Source organism: Euleptes europaea, chromosome 16 (assembly GCF_029931775.1).
Source record: "Euleptes europaea isolate rEulEur1 chromosome 16, rEulEur1.hap1, whole genome shotgun sequence".
In the NCBI taxonomy this organism is placed as follows: domain Eukaryota; kingdom Metazoa; phylum Chordata; class Lepidosauria; order Squamata; family Sphaerodactylidae; genus Euleptes; species Euleptes europaea.
In genome coordinates, this window is record NC_079327.1 from 41,666,146 (window position 1) to 41,686,595 (window position 20,450).

At 43.6% G+C, this 20,450-nt stretch overlaps 1 protein-coding gene across 1 annotated transcript in view; it reads left to right on the forward strand.

The window, feature by feature from the left end:
- SHROOM2 (shroom family member 2) overlaps positions 1–20,450 on the forward strand; it is a 101,705-nt gene that overhangs the window by 57,595 nt on the left and 23,660 nt on the right. Inside the window, exons 6-8 of the mRNA XM_056861789.1 lie at positions 843–974; positions 2,734–5,371; positions 7,104–7,204. Coding sequence (XP_056717767.1) covers positions 843–974; positions 2,734–5,371; positions 7,104–7,204 — 2,871 coding nt within the window. The remainder of the gene's footprint in view (positions 1–842; positions 975–2,733; positions 5,372–7,103; positions 7,205–20,450) is intronic.

A 20,450-nucleotide genomic window follows, 5' to 3' on the forward strand; every position in this document is an offset into this window, starting at 1 on the left:
TTTTAGCATGTTGCAGACCAAGGGTCAGCTAGGCTGGAGATGAATTCATAGTGCCCTGAACCCACTTTTGTAAACGAATTTGAACAACCCTAGCGATCCAACAGTTTTGCCCTCCCTGCTGGCCTTCTCAGTCTCCTGCTCACAACGGCTGCCGCTACCTCCTTTTCCAACTATGGAGATCCACAGTATAGCCATAGCCAGGTACCTGAGCCCTGAGGAGACCGTGCTACATCCGTCTCCGGCACCTGTCTGTGGGTAACTTTGTTGTCTTCTCCAGCCAGTGGTGGAGGAGATGGTTCTTGTGAGTCAGCGCACAGTCCTGGGGTGACGAGAGTGATGGGCTTAAGCCAATGTTTGCTTGGCTAGCTTTTTGTTTAGTGACAAACTTAGATTTTCAGTTCAGCTGAAGAAGGTCAGGTGAGTCAGAGTGTCATATTTTAGCCACGGAACCACCACCCCAATTTGAAAATGAGATCTGTCATAATATCTATACAGGCACAGAGTTCACTATTTTCACACCTTCATGCATGTGTATAAGCCTAATTTTGTTTAAATAAATTTTCAGTATATTGCAGGGATTTCAAAAAAAGTTAACCTTTTTAATTATTATTTATTTTATGTTAAAAAGGAACTCCAAGCTTTGTCTGGTTGTTTCAGTTCATTGTCTGTATTTCAAAATGATTTTTATGGTTATCTTTCCCCCAAAATGTAGTTTGTTGGAGTGATGTAGACAGTTTTGTATTCTTCTTCTTGCATCCGTTGATAACATCTGAAGTTGATTTGTTTTTGCTTGGTGTTGGTTAGAAATTTATGGGAGAAATGCTTTGCTTTTCTTGTTCCAGAAAAAATGACCTAGCCTGCAGGCCCCACTCCTGGCACGCGACCAAATTTACTGAGAATCAGCCTGAGACCGCCACGTCACGGCTGCCCTCAACCAATGTCTGCGCTTCATGGCACTCCCGGTATCATGCAAGGTGAGTTCCTGTTGATAGTTCCAACAGTAAGAAAATAGTTTGCCTTGTTTTGCTCTTATCTTTAAACTGCCAACAGTGCAATACCTTTTTGGTTTTTCATGTGTGAAGTAACTTGCATAATGAGAGCGATCAGGTGTCTGGCAGTCATTAGTATGCAGCAGTCTCTGTTATGCAAATATGATTGTATCAGTGGATTCTGCTAGCAGGTATTTTTCCTTTTCGCTCTTGGCATGTCTGTTGGTGTTAGATTTCAAGTATAAAAACTTTTTCAAGTTTGGTGGATGTTTCTACAAATATACTTTTTATTTCAGTAACAGAAAGCCAAGGAGGCAGAAACTAAAACATCTATTCCAAGGCAGGTCCTTGGTAGTAATATAGGCATATTCTTTCCTGTATACACCTGAGGAATTGTTATACAATTACTTTCTCTAATATTGTCTGTGCTTGCTATGTAGCAATTAATAAGATATGGGTAGGGCACGTAATTGCCATTTCGATCATTGAACTGTCCTCAATAATTATTACCTGTGTAAGGACTCTTTCAAGACTTAAAAAAAAAGAATGCACCTTTGTGTGTGTGTGTGTGTGTGTAAAGTGCCTTCAAGTCGCACCCGACTCATGGCGACCCCTTATGGGGTTTTCAAGGCAAGAGACTAACAGAGGTGGTTTGCCAGTGCCTTCCTCTGCACAGCAACCCTGGACTTCCTTGGTGGTCTCCCATCCAAATACTAACCAGGACTGACCCTGCTGAGCTTCTGAGATCTGACGAGATGAGGCTAGCCTGGTTTAGGCTGTAAAAAACCTTTCTGTTCTCGTTCAAGTATACCATGATCTAGTTGTAATCTCAAAAGCTGTCGCTTTATCCACAGTTTTTCTGAAATTATCTGGATTTCTGTTGTGTGTGAAATATGTTCAAAAGCATGCAAAAATCCTAATTTAAAAAGCCCTTAGCAAATACATAGTGTATTTCCCATCCATGGCATTAAAGGATTATTTCATTTTTGATGCTATTAGATAAGAAAATATTAGACGGGTCATTCTACGCTCATTAAAATGAAAACCTCCTCACCTGCGTTACCAATAGCTTTAGTACGACATTGACCTTTAAAATAAAGTTCCTCCCTGTGTTGTTTTTAACTCTTTCCATCATCCTCTCATAAACGTTTTATTGGTACCCCACCCGTTATCTCCACCTCTAGGAACCACTGAATACCCTCTGAGTAAAGGGAGCCATATGGGTTCTTGTCCTTTTTTTTTCTTGTTTTGCAGTTGTTGAACGCTTTCCTATTTAGTCAGCTAATGCCTTCATGGAAACGTATTTTAAAAAGGAAAACTTGTCAATGCTTTTTATGCACTGAGAGCCAATCTGCATGGGAGGTTTCTTTCCCTTTGGCTTGAGCGAAAAATTGGAAGTACCGATGAAGTTCCTCAGAAAAAGAGGAGGATATTGGGTGACATGTTACATTTCCCAGCTTGGCTTTTGCCTTCCTGGACATTCTTTTGATCTCATAAGTCAAGCAAACAGCTGAGGAGACCGTCACTACAGGCTCAGCTGATGGTGTGCTGTCCACAGTGATCCTGCTTGTCTTTTTTTAGAAGTAGCTGTATAGTTGGTAGCATAAGCAAATTCTAATGTATTTTGGTTTTGTAATGCTGGCAGTTTTATATTGCTGGTTCAACTTCATATGGTTGTTGAACGAATAGGAGTTTTACGTGTATGTAGTATAAAAGTTCTTCTTTTTGTTGTTTTTTGCCACAGCTCCTCTTCCCATGATCTGTCAAGCTCATGGGATCAATCAAATCTCCATCGCACTTCAGATCAGTTCAGCTCTGCCGGAAGCATGGACAGCTGGGATCAGACACCCCAAACATATCAGTACGGACAGATTTCATCTGCAAAATCCAACAGCAGCATCGATCACCTAGGGAATCCCAGCAAAAGGGATTCAGCGTACGGCTCTTTTTCCACCAGCTCCAGTACTCCTGACCACACACTATCCAATGTAGATGTTGCCTCTGCCGAGAATGTGCTGTACAAAACAAGTCACTGGGATACCACAAAACAAGGGAATGGCAAGACTGCCTCATTCCTAAGTGATAATGGAGGATTAGAGGAGAAATCTGCCTGCTTCCCACCTCCACCACAGTATGAGAACAACAGTAAGAGTCCCCGACTGGAAGATCATTCTGACGCAAAGTATTCTGGATCTGGAAGATCAAATTTTGGACCTGTTTGGTATGTCCCAGAGAAAAAAAAGTCACCCTCTCCTCCACCCCCACCGCCTCCTCTCCGTAGTGATAGTTTTGCTGCCACCAAAGGTCATGAAAGAACCCATGCTCCTCTTTACTCAGAGGGTGTTCAGAGCACTCAGCACTTTGAAGTCCTGCATAGACCCCAAGCCAGGAATGACTGGAGTACTGAAGCTGCAGAGCAACAAAAGCGAGCCGCTAGGGTAATCGAGAAGACCTCAGATGGGAAGCACAGTTGCAACCCAGTGTATAGGTCTGATCTCAGTCTGGATTATAGTTTGCCTTGTGCAGGTGACAGAGTCAACAATAACATTGGGAATGCCAATAGGCTGCATTCGTCCCTGTCCAGTACTGACATTCGATTTGCACAGTCTGTTTATGGGCATCACTGTCATCACCACCAGCGCCAGTACAGTGATGAAAGCACTTTCTTTCACAATTCAAAGAACTCTGCATTGCCTAAAGAGCAGTTGTACCTCTCCTCTTGTGCCGGCCTTCAGGAAAGGCCTGCCGACAAACACAACCTCCAATCCAACCCATTTAGGACATTTGGTACTGCTGCTTCTGACATAAGTTCTGAGGAGAAAATGGATAGCACTGGGCTAAGTCGTCACTATTGTGTTGCAATGAAACAGCCTGCTCAGGGAAATTCGAGACCACTACAGCTCAAAGATGGATGTTGGAATTCTGGAATAGGTGCTCAGGCCTCCACTAGACCACACGAGAATCCTGCTGTAGCCATGATGACCCAAAGCCCAAAATATTATCTACCTCAGCAACCTCTTGAGCCTCCTCTGGATGCATGTGAAAAAAGCAGTCGTTCTTTAGGCGATAAAGGAGACGATGTTAGGACTGCTATGGTGGAAGATTCCAAAAGGTTTAGCTACCCTGAAAAATCAGGACAGACTAAAAATTTTGAGAACCATAATAGCTACAATGAGCAAGAATATGCTCAGGAATGTGCTCTAATGCCAGATGATAAAACTGCCCCAAAAGATTTCAAATGGGGTCAGGAAGAAAAGCACAAAATTTCTCCTCAGAAGACCCCAATGTTGCATTCCTTAGCTCAGGAAGGGAAAAACCAGCCTGATAAAGGTGCTGAAACTGGATTTAACAGACAGCCCATGTTTGATGCTCATCTGAGTAAAAATGCACGAAGGAGTGATCGTTTTGCCACCACACTAAGAAATGAGATCCAGATGAGGAGAGCAAAACTGCAGAAAAGTAAAAGCTCAGCTACCTTAGCTGAATCAACTGAGACAGAAGAGTTCACTGAGAACTGGAAAACAGATTCTGCAGAGAAGGTCAACCCTTCATCAGAAAATTATTTTACTAATGAGTACAAGGATAATCTTAAGGAGGCCCAGGCCAGAGTGTTGAGGGCTACCTCTTTCCAACGCAAAGACTTGGAACCCAGTTCTACAGATTATTTTCCAGACCGTAAGGCAAATAATTATAACTCTACTTTGTTGGCTCTAGTTTCTGAAGATGAATCTGGCATCCATGAGGCTACACAGTCTTCTAAACAGAGTTCACCTGCTAGCAACCACCACATTTCTCGGATTGGTGGTAGAAAGAGGTTCACAGGAGAACAAAAGCTGAAATCTTATTCTGAGCCTGAGAAGATGAATGAAGTGGGAGTATCGGATGATGATTACCACCCACAGCGCCGTCCGACCACCTCTGAGGAAGCTTTAGGTACTTTTGCAGATAGGTGGAAGTTCTTTGAAGAAACAAGTAAGCCTGCCTATCAAAAATCTTCTCAGACAAACATAGTCTATGGTCAACCAGAAGGGCAGCCTAGTAGTCGTCGTAGAAATTCTCATGAAGCTGAGGGGTCATGGTATGTAAGGAGAATGCGGGCAGCTTCTTTTGGAATTGAAAATATGCTTGGCGCTTATAACAGATCCAAAGACAGTGTCATTAACACTGGCCACAAAACAAAATCTGGACAACCTCAGAGGCTAGAAACTTTTGCCGAGTATCAAGCTTCATGGAAAGAGCAGAGGAAACCTTTAGAGACTAGGAGTTCAGGAAGATACCATTCAGCTGACAACATCCTTGATGCTGGCCATGAACAGCTTGAGAAACCGCAGTACACACATGAGCGGTCCAGGTCCTCCCCTTCTACTGATTTCCACAAACAGGTAAGAGCTGCATTTATTCCTACCTCCAGTAATCTTAGAAAATATGTGTAAAAGGCATAGACCAAAGGAGAGCTTAATTCAAACATTGTTACTTGACTGACAGCTATCTTGGTTCATCCTAAGCATTTTCTCAGTACTGGGTTCTACTGGCCAGGTCTTCCACAATTCTTTTGAGACCTTAGTAGTTTCTCCACCACCAAGTCTGGCCTAGTTTACTTCCTACTAAGCCTGGATGGTGACCCTTGATTAGGGGAACAGTTCATACTTTTGTTGCTGGGCAGTGAATGCCTTTTCAAAGATGTACACTTTCCAGCATTCCGTATGATAATTCAGTAAATTAGTATTATGTAACAAGAACACTGGTTGATTTGGATATAAGGTTTATTCATGCACAACTTTGTGCTGGATATGATAATAGCTTCCATTAGATTATGCAGTGTTTAGAGGGGGTATGAAACCTCTCTAGTATTTGGCCTGTGATGATGAATTCACATGTAGAAGTCATCACATGATGATGCAGTTGTAGACTAATTGAAATGCATTTGTGAATTCAATTAAAGTTACACTTGTCAAGAAGCAGATGTGTGACTGCTTCACCATGTATGCGTAGCAAATATTAACTGTTTCACCATAGGCACTATCTGTAGTTCACTCCACATTTGCCATTCTGTCTCAAAGCTGTTGCAGTTTTGGGATAAATATGGGCAGAATGGCAATGTTGTAATCATAATGAAATGATCACAGGGTTATCTTGTCACAAGCATAGGTCAGTTCAGAGCTGTTTAATCCACCTTTGTGCCATGCCAATTTGTTGATGTGTGTTGGCTCTAGCCCACATCCTTAATTTCCTTTTGGTTGCAGGAATTCTGTAGTAATTGAAAATCAGTATAGCCCTACTTCCTTTTTCTATTTCAATAGGTTATTAATTTTAATTTTACAATAGCGTAAACATAAAAATACTGTTACTATTTAAGAGTGATGATTCCTGCCTCACCAATCTGTTGGGATTCAGTGGGAGTGTCAATAAGAAATTATCTATTAAGTACACCGACTTCCAAAACTCTTTTGACCAAATTTCTTCAACAAAAGCTTCTGAACAAAGCTATCAATCTTTATAGGAAGTTATGAAAATGTATGTGTCCTATTAAGATTGTGCTACTAGAAGCCATTTCCTTCTTGGATCAGTTTTCTGTTTGCTTTTGGGGCGTACATATACACTCTTAGTTTAGCCATAGTTTCAACATGGCTTCAAAAGCCATTCCTCCTTTACTGGGCAGCTCTATGGTATTACCTTGACTTTAGTCAATAGACAAGGTTCCCATGGTTTTAGGTGTTGTTGATTTAAGATAACTAAAGCCTACATGGTCCAACTCTTTAACTGTTTTTGAAAGATATGGAAGCTTTCTCTCACACCCACAAGCAAACTCAGTCAGTTCTGGAGAGTCCTAAATTGCTTGCAAGTAACTGAGGTTGTTGCCACACAGAAATTGCAAATGCTTAGCGTTCTTTCCTCTTACACCAGTCAGACGAATTAGTAACTTGAGCACAAGAATTGCAAGGCCATCAAGACTGTGTGGAATTCTATATAGTGCTTTAAGCCAAATCAGCATAAGACTAGATATATTATGGACTTTCAGCAAACCCACAAATGAGGGTGTGTGTAATAATATATTTTTCTGAAGACTGAAATTTGATGATTTGGTACTTTACCATGTTATAAAACCTTTTGCAGAAAGTATCCACTGAAGCGAGGAGGCAAACAGAAAATTCAAGGGAAGCTGAAGAGCACAAGTCTTCTCCAACAAAACCTGATGAAAGGAACTGCAGCTCAAGGTAAACAATCTTATTCTTGGCCAACCAGCATACTCTTTAGGGGAAAAAATTAGTCTAATATTTTGCCCAGCCAGAGTAGTCATGATTATATCCAACTTGCTCAGAATTTGTGCTGTTCTCCTTTACAGTTGGCTGTTTTCATCTGCTCTGGTTGTTTAGCAAAACAATAGTTGGGATAAACTTAGTGAGAAAGCAGCTTTTAAACTAGTTTGCTTAAATGTTTTTAATTGGAAATTGTTTTTTTCCCCCAAAGAAAAATTCAGAATTAAATGTGAAATTTGTGTTTCTGGAATGTATAAATGCTACCAAAGGGCTGTTTTCTGGAATGGAGTGAAACAATTCTGAAATATTTCTTGCATGTATGTTTACCTGTGCACACTGAACAGCAGTGAGTTTTCCAGAGTTCAGCTGCTAATTTAAATATGCCCTTAATGGTGACAGAAGAGAAATAACGCAGTATACATAACTGTTATTATTATTAGTGAAAGATTTATCTAGAAAAGAGACTGCCCTCCAAAGTCCTGGTCTGCAATAAAGTCATGCCCCTATTTTTTAAACCAACACAGTGTACAACTTTCAATAGTAATTGGTTAATTAATGCATTTTTTGTTCTTTGCCATTAAGAAAAATGTTTGTGAGGGAAAGCATTTTTTGCTGGTATATTGTTACATGGTGTTCTCACCATGCCATGCAGGTATGGGCAAAAGGTAGATGGCAGTCCTTCAGTGAGTTACTGTACCATTTCTGGGTGACCAGCTATTATCAAAATGTTTCCGGGAATGTTTGCAAAGAAATCTTGTCTAGATGGTCCTTGAGTCCTACAGTTATAAGCAAGAGTGAACACAGAGGTTCACTGAATACAGAGTAGTTCTGCATTAGGAGCCCCATCGGGCAGAGTGGTAAGCTGCAGTACTGCAGTCCAAGCTCTGCTCGTGACCCGAGTTCAATCCTGACGGAAGTCGGTTTCAGGTAACTTGCGCAGTGTTTACCATTAGCATTGCCTTAACTGTTGAAAGATCCTAACCTTACATCCCTGTTTCACAAAAATGAAGCATGTTTGTGGTCCGCATCACTGGTTTCCCACTTTTGCTGTGGTGATTCTGTATCATTCTATTTAATGCCCATCCAAATAGTGGATAAATTTTAGGTTCCAGTTAGACTGAGGAATTAAAAAAAAAGAGAGTTGTATGTACAAGGATGAATTTAAGCTTTGTATCAATGTAATGAATATTGCTGGGATAAGCCTAAGCCAACAAGAATGAAGTTTGAAAGCAACAGCTTGTTTACTTGTCATCCAAATTTAGAAGGAAAGACTTTCCTATTTCCTCGTTAGAGAAGCAGTACTTCAGTAATGGATCATAGCTTGCTATCTGTCATCTGGAAAAGTACAAGGGAGCTGAAAGTATATGTGTCTTTGCAGTTTCAGAGCTATAAGAAAGTCTGAAAGAATGAGCATTTTATATTTATGATAACAGTATTATTAGTAAACTATGATTTGCATTCCATGACAGCTCTGGAATAGCTGAAGTAGCACTGCAGGTTGCTACTCAGTTTATTAGATTTCTACTGTGGCTAATGTTGGAGCTTTTGGGAACCACCTAGAACCTAAGTTGTTGGGCATTCTTATCCCACACTGTCACCTGAGCTTCAGTAAGATGGTAGTATAGATGGATTTCTCTCTCTCCTTACAAAAGGCGATTGTAATTACATTGAGGTATGAGTGGGGAAAGTAATCTGAATGTACACTGCTTTAACCTGAACCCAGTTATTACAAAACCACAAGAAGCATCAGAGACATTTTCCATCGTGGACACATGGAGGATGTGTAAACCAGTCTGTATATAGATATAACAACGGTACTCTTGTTTGCAAAAGTATTTGATGAAGAAGAGTTGGTTTTTATATGCCGACTTTCTCTACCACTTAAGGGAGACTCAAACCGGCTTACAATCACCTTTCCTTCCCCTCCCCACAACAGACACCCTGGGAGGTAGGTGGGGTTGAGAGAGCTTTAACAGAGCTGTAACTTCCCCAAGGTCACCCAGCTGGCTTCGTGTGTAGGAGTGGGAAAACAAATCCAATTCACCGCATTAGCCTCTGCCGCTCATGTGGAGGAGTGGGGAATCAAACCCTGTTCTCCAGATCAGAGTCCACCGCTCCAAACCACCGCTCTTAACCACTACACCATGCTGGCTTCTGGGTAACAGTCCTAATAGACTTTCAGCAAGTTCAGAAAAATGGGCCCTGTGAGACCATTATTAATATAAACATGGGGGGTGGTCAGTTTGTTAATGAAAATAAGCATATTATGAATTTTGATGGTGGATAGCTCATGATCTTGGCAGAGTGGACTTAGTTTTTTTTAAAAATGGCAAGCAGTGATTCAATTAAATGACTTGTTTTATTGTTTTGTATGGTATCAAATGAAAGGTACCGTTACTTCAAAGTACAATGCTGTATAAGGAATTTTTTGGTTCAAAAATACTGTAAATGTATATACAATAAGCTTGGATCTCTGGTTTATTTCTATCCAAACTCTAAATGTGATCAGAATACTATTTGATACTATTGAATTGCTTTAGGACTTCAGGGTGCAGAGATCCCTTACAGTGCATTCCTGAGAGGAATGCCTGCGCCGGCCTTAGGAGGCAACGGCCCTGCCAAAACCTCCTCCCGACGCCAAAAATAAAAGAGGCGTTCCCAGGCTGAAAGGGCTTTGGAGGCTGCCTAAAGGCAACCCCAGCCCGGTGCCGGAACACCCCAGGTATGCTGGCGCAGCCTTGGACGGCGTTCGGATGCCGGCAGAAGGCCCTGTTGGCATCCAGGGGTGGCACAGCTGCAGCAGCGCCCCACGACCTGCGTCCAGGCCTTCCTGCTGCTGTTCGGGCCACTAACGCCGGTGTTAGCTGCCCGGATGCTGGCGCGGGGCCCCCGGACGTTGGCACTGCACCTTCCTAGACTCCTCAGGGCTTTCGCCCTTACAGCTCAGGAATGCTCTTAGTCTCACTTGGAAGTTATTTTTTTGTGAACAGCCATTTTGTGTATATCATTTTGACTGTGACGGACACACTTGGTAGACAAATTCATCCAGTGCATGCATTATCTCTTCAGAGACAGACTGTAAACTACCCACACAGCACAAACTAAGTAAAGTGTAGTTTAGGGTCACAGATTAGGAGGACCCTCTAAATCAGCAGTGTCAAACTCATTTGTTATGAGGGCCAGATATGACATAAATGTCACTTGGCTGGGTCGGGCCATGCCTCGCCAGCCCACATCGGGAGCGCGGGGGCGGGGGCGGGGGTCAGCTACCTTGACGAGTGAACTGTGGGTTGGATCCAGCACAAGCGGAAATGCAGTGAAAAGACTGTGGGTTGTTCATACTAAATCAGCCATTATATCCCACTTGTATTTCCGTTTGTGCACAATCTTGTGCAACCAGTTTATAGGCACTATAATATTTATAGGAAGGAAAGCAGTAGGTATTGCACGAGATCTTGTGCAAGCAGCACTGCGCTAAGTCTGTTTATGCTTGCGCATTGTTTGGGCCCAAGAGAATGTCTGTGAACAAGATGACATTCCTTGTCTCTTTTGACAGAACCCACACGCGTTTGTGCATGTATGTGCAGGGAGGGGGGGAGATTATGAGTCAGCCTTTTAGATCATGAAGGTAACTATGAAAGTACTTTCCTTAAAACTTAGTATTCTTTATACTCTGCTGTATCTCCCACAAACTCAAAGCAGCTAACAGAACAACAAAAGCTACAATTATTTCATCCAGTTTCTAAGATATGTAGTAATATATGATCTGCTCGCTTAAAATCTATATAATCTGATTTCTGATAGAGTAGCGGGCACGTGATGCTTCTTTTGAAGCGCTGAGCAATGCATTTACAATTTTTTTTTTTGAGGAGGTTAGAAAAGAAGCCAAGGCTTTGAAGTCTACAACCTTTTCTCCCCAAGGTCATGAATCTCTGGTGACATAATGTATAGGACAAACTGGGCCTTCTGTCACCAAGGTTAAAGTTGACAGTGCTTGTATGAACTTGTCAGTCACATGAGAAGGCCAAAACAAGCCAGCTGTTGTGAGGCATGGTTTTCACAACCATCTGTATGACAGTGAACGAAACAGGCTGGAGAAGAGTGCTTTTCCCTCTGACTCCCGGCAGTGCATTTCAAGGATGCAGCTTTCCTGAACCCAAAAGAATATGAGCAAATGTTGATAAATCCTGGTAAGTTTCAAACCTTGGTTAGTTTTGGGAGTGCAGACATAGTGCATTGACTCTAATTCCTCTTAAGTTCATAGCTGATTATTATTTTTTTTGCTGCGTTTATTCATACAGTATTTCTTTTGTTCTCTTAGGCTGCAGTCCTGCCCGCAATTATATGCAGGTAAATCCTGCTGAACTCAATGGGACGTACCTTGAGCTAACTGCAGGCAGGATTGCAGCCCTTGTCGGTACGTGCAGGGTGTGTTTGCACGTCCCTGCCTGCGGAAGCTGCTATAAAATATTACAGTGGGTGAGGAATCGTATGATATAGTACTTTATTTCAGATGGATCTTCTGGTTCCTGAGGGTTTTCCGTGGGTTTTTTGGGGGGGGACGATGACGACAAACATAATGATTGGAAAGCTCTTCTATTCCCGTTAGATGCATTAGACTGTGTGTGCAGCTTTCGGCTGCTTTTGTTTTCGCAGTTAGCCTAATGCACACGGAATTAGAAGGCAGCTCTTTTCAAAAACCTTTGTTTGCCAGTGTGAAGTCTGCAGCGTGTTTTTCCTCTTCATTCACATTGCTGCAAGCCTGTTCTTAGGTGTTCAGTAATGTGAGATTTCCAATAATTGCAGCTTTCCTAGCAGAATTGTTACTGTGGGTGTGGGTCCGGGTGGAAATTTGTATTTATTTTTCTGAAGAGCGGGAGTTGTGAGGATTGGCGTGCCAAAGCTTTGGCTGGGGTTGCTGGAAGCAAACGGTGAGTGAAAAATTAAGTCTGAAAGAAAAATTGATATTGTGAGGTGTGGCTGTTTTTGTTTGATGAAACTAGGTCATGGGGTAGAGGGAATCGGAACAATTTTTTTCTTGCTTCCAGATTGATAGTCTCCAGCATGGTGGTGGGGGGGAGCTTTTAATAAAAAATATTTATTTCCCCCCTTTTCTATTGTATTATTCACTTGTTTAGTTTTTTTTTTAATGTGTAATGATTGCAGGCTAGTGAACTGAGCTATTGGATTCTGAGAATGGGGGGGGGACACAAATAAGCAATGCATGCAGTCTTTTTTAATGATTGGGGTTTGGAGATTGGCACACAAGGAGCAAAGGGTGGGAGTGTAATTGACATTTCTGACCAGACTTTCCTTATGAATGACATTCCATTGCCAGCAACGCTAAGTGTTTCTTCCTTTTGTCCTTACAGCAGTTGCCATTTATAGTGTCCCTGGACTCCTTTAAGTGAGTTTATTTTTTGCTGCAGGTTTTGAAAGAGCATGCCGTTGTATGATCTCAGCTTATTCCACTGGCATAAAATCCTGTGGCAACCATGTGTGTAGGATACTCCCCTTAAGCAGAAATGTGATAATGAAATGCAAACAAAGGGTTTGTCATAATTGCTGATTTTTATCCCTGAGTAACAGTAAAACCTTGAGAAGATTGTCCGTAGATAGTATTTGTTTGTAGTTTGGTTTTCTTTGAAAAATCAAAGGACCCACATCGTGCAAAAAAACAATAATCCCATTTTGATTCTTTTCAGTATTGATATAATAGCCAGCCATATATGGTGGTGTGCAAGTGAATCACTGGTGAAAGGTTTTAATGAAAGAGATTTTACCAACAGCCACTTATTTGGAAGCAATCCCTTTGAGTTTACTGAGACATTCTCCTTAACCAGTCTGTATAGGATTGCAGCTTGCACACACTTGTGATGGGATGTGATAATATAGTAACCCATTACCATGCACTGTCAGAATAAACTGACAGTTTGGGATGTGAGGGCGATCTGGCTGCAACATCCGTCACCCCATTGATCGCCAGGGTTGATGCAGCTGATCTGGCTGGCTAGGTGGGTGTCCCCTACCTCCCTCACCGCTCCATGTGCGTCCCTCCTGAAGCTGCGCGCTCGGTGGAAGAGGACGACCATCCCAGATAGAAGAAGTGTACCGGTCAAGGGTATACGATAGCTAGTCTCCCCTGCTAGAACCTCCAAACAAGAATAAACTCATTCTTTTAAGTAAGACCTATTGAATTATACAGTCATTTTCTTAGCACATTTAATACTAGATGTCTGAGAAGCTGTTTTTGATGGCATGATATTTGTTTCTTGGATTTTTAGTGGTATTCAGTATATGTCTTATTTACAGCACTTTTAACCCACTTTTCTTCAAAAAAAGGCTGAGGGAGATTGACGGAGAAGGGGTGAAGAAAGAGAGGTATGTTGACAGATAAGGAGAGGGGGAGAAGGAGGGAGGAGATTGTCGAAGGCTTTCACGGTCAGAGTTCATTGGTTCTTGTCGGTTATCCGGGCTGAGTAAACGTGGTCTTGGTATTTTCTTTCCTGACGTTTCGCCAGCAGCTGTGGCCGGCATCTTCGGAGGAGTAACACTGAAGGACAGTGTCTCTCAGTGTCAAGTGTGTAGGGAGAGTAATATATAGTCAGAAAGGGGTTGGGTTGAGCTGAACCATTGTCCTTCAAAAAGTATCAAAGGTAATGTGCTAATCATTGTCCTGTAAGTATCAAGATAATGTGCTAATGAGGGTGTGGTATGTTAATATGGAACCATTGTATCCTGAAGTGATCTGTTAATGTGTGAAATCCAAAGCTAATCTGCATGGCTATTGTTGACTGCAGTCTTTGTTAGTCTGGAAGTTTTCAGGACAGGAAGCCAAGCCTTATTCATTCTTAAACTCTCTTCTTTTCTGTTAAAGTTGTGCTGATGTTTATGAATTTCAATGGCTTCTCTGTGCAATCTGACAAAATAGTTGGTAGAATTGTCCAGTCTTTCAGTGTCTTGGAATAAGACCCTGTGTCCTGTTTGTGTCAGTCCATGTTCAGCCACTGCTGATTTCTCAGGTTGGCCAAGTCTGCAGTATCTTTCATGTTCTTTTATCCTTGTTTGTATGCTGCGTTTTGTTGTCCCAATGTAAACTTGTCCACAGCTGCAAGGTATACAATATACTCCTGCAGAGGTGAGGGGGTCTCTTTTGTCTTTTGCTGATCGTAGCATCTGTTGTATTTTCTTGGTGGGTTTAAACACTGTAGGTTATGTTTTTTCAAACGTTTCTCCATCCTATCAGTGACTCCTTTAATAAATGGCAAGAATACTTTTCCTATGGGAGACTGTTTTTCCTGAGTTTTCTGATTTTTGTTTGGTTTAATGGCCCTTCTGATTTCATTTCTGGAATAGCCGTTTGCTAGCAGTGCGTGATTTAGATGATTAGTTTCTTCCTTGAGAAACTGTGGTTCACAGATCCGTCTTGCACGGTCCATTAATCAGCACAACTTTAACAGAAAAGAAGAGAGTTTAAGAACGAATAAGGCTTGGCTTCCTGTCCTGAAAACTTCCAGACTAACAAAGACTGCAGTCAACAATAGCCATGCAGATTAGCTTTGGATTTCACACATTAACAGATCACTTCAGGATACAATGGTTCCATATTAACATACCACACCCTCATTAGCACATTATCTTGATACTTACAGGACAATGATTAGCACATTACCTTTGATACTTTTTGCAGGACAATGATTCAGCTCAACCCAACCCCTTTCTGACTATATATTACTCTTCCTACACACTCGACACTGAGAGACACTGTCCTTCAGTGTGACTCCTCTGAAGATGCCTGCCACAGCTGCTGGTGAAACGTCAGGAAAGAAAATACCAAGACCACGGTTACACAGCCCGGATAACCTACAAGAACAAAGGGAGGAGATTGTCAGAAGGAGAAGGGGAAGATTGACAGAGAAGGGGAGGAGGTGAGAAAGAAGGGGTAGGCTGTTAGAGGAGAGAGAGGGAAGGAAGCAAAAGGGAGGAAGGGATGCACCCTCCCCACAGGTTTCTTGAGGGTCCTCGACTTATATGTTGGTGACTCTGTTTATGTAAGTTTGAAACTGATGACTTCAGGGCACTGTTTTCAAGGGCAGGGGAGAAGATGTCCCTTGTGTTGAAGTGAATATGCCATTCATTAAGGCCTGCCTCCTCAAATAATAATAATGAAGTAGTCTCACTGTAGCTATGAAATTCACTTGTGCGGTTTCTGTGCGTGTGTGTGTGTGCACGAGCGCACCACCTCAGATAAGTACTAGCATTTTATAGATCCACATTCAGGTTTGTGTTGTTTCAAGCAAACCTTCATAAGCACACCTAATTCATGGGTTTTAATATAAACTGAATTATGATTATAGGTGAAGTTAACTAGACTTGTAAGAGTTCTCTGTACAAACTCGTCTTGAACATATTCCCCCCATGGACAGATCATTTGGGTGCGGTATAGCTTGGGGCTGTGCGGCTGAAGAGAGCCCTGTGTCCTGATTGATGTTGCAACCATATATAAGCTTCGCTTGATAGGATGGGGAAATTCTTGGTTAGATGGGGTTGAAAGCTTTGGCACCATCACCGCTGGTAAATGCATTAGGGGGCAATGATCTTTGGACTTTTCCACCCAAAGTACATGCAAGCCTTTGACATGGAGACCACTTATATCTCTCTTAGGCAAGGTAGATGGTCATGATGTTGTTCGGAACTAGAAGCAGAGTCCGTTTTTACATCCCATTCTTGCAATCTCCACTCAGGGAGTTATGGAGCAACCCTGTAACCTCAAATATATTTGGATGTTGAATAAACTTGCTTCATCTATGTATCTAATTCCAAAGTGCGCCCCTAAATCCACAGAAGGGGATTTAGCTAAATCCAAAGAAGGGGGCACACTCACCCCAAACAGATGTTTCTGCAGACTTGGGGGACCCCTCAGGTCTGCAGAAAAATCTGGAAAGTAAAAAAACAAAAACAAAGAAGGGGCTTAAATTACCTCACAAGTAAAAAAGTGTTCTCTGTGCAAGTGCAGAGAACACAATTACCTCAGGCTGGCGGCGGTGGCTCCCACTGAGAGAGAGAGAAAGGAAACTCTCAGTAGGGGTCTTGGTGCACCTGCCTGGAACAGTCTGGGTGAGCCACCGAGAGAGAGGGAAAGAGAAAGAAAGGCAGATCCCAGCAGGGGACTCGATGTGCCCACTGAGAGCAGTCCTGGAAAGTCGCAGATAGGGGGAGGGAGGGAAAGTTGGCTCCGCTGCAGCGGCAGAGCCCGGGAGGCTGCTGACAGGCCCATCCAGCTGCAGCTGGACTCAAAGGTGAGTGGTGGTGGGGGCATGGCATCTCCCCCGCTAGTTTCACAGTCCCCCACTAGTCTCTATACCAGTGATGGCGAACCTTTTACAGACCGAGTGCCCAAACTGCAACCCAAACCCCACTTATTTATTGGAAAGTGCCAACACTTTGTGCAGGGAAGGGGGTGGGAGCTTTGAACCGCTTCGTGCAGCAGCGCGGCACGGTTCAAAGCCCCAGCCGCCCAGCTGGGCGGCGGGGAGTGCAGGGAAGGGGGCGGGAGTTTTGAACCGCTTCGCGCAGTAGCGCAGCACAGTTCGTCGGGGTTCAAAGCCCCAGCCACCCAGCTGGGTGGCGGGGAGTGCAGGGAAGGGGGCGGGAATTTTGAACCACTCTGCGCAGCAGTGCAGCACGGTTCGGCGCGGTTCAAAGCCCCAGCCGCCCAGCTGGGCGGCGGGGAGTGCAGCAAAGGGGGCGGGAGCCTCACGTGCCAGCAGAGAGGGCTACGCGTGCCGGAGTCAGCACGTATGCCATAGGTTCGCCAACACGGCTCTATACTAATAGCGGCCAAATCTGAAAGTACTTGAATCTGGTGACTGGAGCTGTGAACAGGCAAGACGCATATTTCTACAAACCTGAACAGAGCACCAGTTTTGCAACAACAAAAAAAGTGAAATCTTAAAAAATATATATGTGGGGTTTAAAACCCTGAAAATGATCAAAGGAATACCTGTAGCTTTAAGCAACAGATTCCTTCAGTGTCTGTTACTAGGCAACCACAGTGTTCCTGTCTGGGTTTCTATGAGTAAAAAGGCAGGGGGAGAGAGTAGGGTCCTTTCCAGGCCAATTTTTGGCCTTTGAGGGAACACTCATTGGGGCCAGGCCTAACTAGGGTTGTCAGCTCCAAGTTGGGGAATTCCTGGAGATTTTGTGGTGGAGTCTGAGGAGGGCAGGGTTTGGGAGGGAAGAGGCCTCAGCCGAATATAATGCCATAGATTCCACCCTCTAAAGCTGTCACTTTCTCCAGAGGAACAGATCTTTGTTGTCTGCAGTTTAGTTCTAATTCTGGGAGATCCCCAGGTGCCAACCCTACGCCTGCAAGCAACCTCTGGGTGACTTGACACCACCTGACTTGCATGACTCAGCTAGGCTTGGCTGCTTGCTAATGTTCAACAGCAGCAACCCTATGAAAGCCAGTGTGGTATAACAGGTAAAGCGTCAGACTAGAGTCTGGGAGAACCAGGTTTGAATCCCCATGTTGCTATGGAAGCTCACTAGGTTATTATGGACCAGTCACATATTTTCAGCCTAATCTCCGTCACAGGGTTGTGGTGACAATAAAAAGGAGGAGGAGAGAAGGATGTAAGCCGCTTTGGTCCCTACTTTGGAGAAAGGTGGGGTATAAATGAAATAAATAAAAAATAAATATAGCTGAAGATGGGAGGAGGAGAAAAGGTAGGTGGGTGAATGGCTGGGAAGGAGAGGAGGTGGTAGGGGAAGGGGAGGGGATACAGGGGGAAACATGGTGCCCCCTCCCACAAGTCCTTGAAGTTTCCCTACCATGCAAGTGGGCCTGGCCCATTGGCCAACACCACATAACCGAGCTATAGTTTTCTTAGGTAGAGGAAGTAAAGGGGGGAGGTAAAGCTTAAGACAGCAGGGCGGATAAAGGTAGGTTGGCTGTTTGGTGGAAATGAGATAGGTTGCCAACTCCAGTTTAGGAAATTCCTGGAGATTTAGGAGGTGGAGCCTAGCGAGGATGGGGTTTGAGAAGGAGAGCCACATCAGAGGGGTATAATGCCATAGACTCCACCCTCGAAAGCAGCCATTTCTTCCAGGGGAACTAGGTTTCCAGCCTCCTGGTGGGGGCTGGCGATCCCCCAGAATTACAACTGCTGTCCAGATGACAGAGATCAGTTCCCTGGGAGAAAATGGCTGCTTTGGAGGGTGAACTGTATGGCATTATACCCTGCTGAGGTTGCCTCCCTCCCCAACGGAAGAAGAAGAAGAGTTGGTTTTTAGATGCCGACTTTCTCTACCACTTAAGGGAGAATCAAACCGGCTTACAATCACCTTCCCTTCCCCTCCACACAACAGACACCCTGTGAGGTAGGTGAGGCTGAGAGTTCTAAGAGAGCTGTGACTTGCCCAAGGTCACCCAGCCGGCTTCATGCGTAGAAGTGGGGAAACCAACCCGGTTCACAGATTGGCGTCCGCCACTCATGTGGAGGAGTGGGGAATCAAACCCGGTTCTCCAGATCAGAGTCCACCGCTCCAAACCATCGCTCTTAACCACTACACCACACTGGCTCCCTCACCCTCCCAAGGCCCACTCCCAGATCTCCAGGAATTTCCCAACCTGGAGCTGGAAACCCTAAGGGGAAACTGATCTCTAGTTGGGAGATCCATTGTGATTCCAGGAGATTTCCAGGCCCCACCTGGAGCATCACTGATTTTTTGGAAAGTGTGTTGATTCAAACAGGCTGTTGGAAAAACGTCCAAGCTCAACTCAGTTTTCATGTGGAAGCCTAACAGACTAAGGGAAATGGTATGAGCTGACATATAAGCACTCCATATGGAGGGAAGTGATGGCATGAGGCTGCTTTCAAAAGCAACACCTCTCTGCCTTCCCGGCAACTCACTCTTCTGAGATAGTACATGCCTGTGAGAGACTTATTCAATCTGCCTCCCTGCCTTTGCAGTGGTTCATTTTCTGTGCTCCGTGGATCAGTTCTTATAACTCAGCACAGATGAAGCTTGACTGATGATTCCATAACTGCTGAATATTGAATAATTGAGAACAGAATGCTGCACAATATATGGTCTACTAGCTTTGGGAGGGGGGATTTGAGCCTGTAAGGTTTTTCCCAGACTATTTATCTGCCGGTTGATCGGACTTGAAGTGGCTTACATCAGTTGTAAAGGTAAAGGTCCCCTGTGCAAGCACCGGGTCGTTCCTGACCCATCGGGCGACTCCACATCCCAACGTTTACTAGGCAGACTTTGTTTATGGGGTGGTTTGCCAGTGCCTTCCCCATTCATCTTCCCTTTACCCCCAGCAAGCCGGGTACTCATTTCACCGACCTCAGAAGGATGGAAGGCTGAGTCAACCTTGAGCCGGCTACCTGAAACCAACTTCTGTTGGGATCGAACTCAGGTCGTGAGCAGAGCTTGGACTGCAGTACTGCAGCTTAACACTCTGCGCCACGGGGCTCCTTTACATCAGTTAACACCAGCTAAAATCTCAGCTTCACTCTAAGAACTATCAATAGAAGGACAATATTTATATGAAAAGTCTGATAAGTCTACTGGTCTGATTACTGTGTGGTGTAAGTAGAGGCATTATTATAGCATTAATTGAAGGCAATTTATGTTTGTATTGTTTTGCCTAAAATTTAATAGCAGAAGTGGGAAACCTCAGACTTGCGGCCAAAGTGTCCTTTCTGTTTACATCTTATCACATACAATTGCAAAATGGTACTTTTTATTTCTGTGGAGAGGATTTTCAAAGCATGTGAGCAAGGCTGGGTTCAATAAGTCCCCCCCCCTCCCAGGGAGACTAGATAGTTGTGTGTCTAGACATAAACAGAGGCATCTCACGTGCTTTGTCCCATTACTGTCAGATAGAGAGAACCACATGTCTGGTGTGGTTTTTGTGTGTGTTTTTTTAAATTTCCTCTAGACTAAAGACACCAGGTGTAGAGACAAGCATATGAACTACTTTATATTGACTCAGATAACTGTCATCTCTATCCCAGCATTAATTGTTTTGACGTACAATGAATCTCCAAGGTCTCAGAAATGGGATTTTCCCAGCTGTACCACCTATGATCCTTTGATTGAAATTGCCAGAGTATGACCTAGGATTTTATGCATTGCCTTACACTGAGCACATGTTCAAGGCATGAGGAAGGATGGAATTTGAACCCAC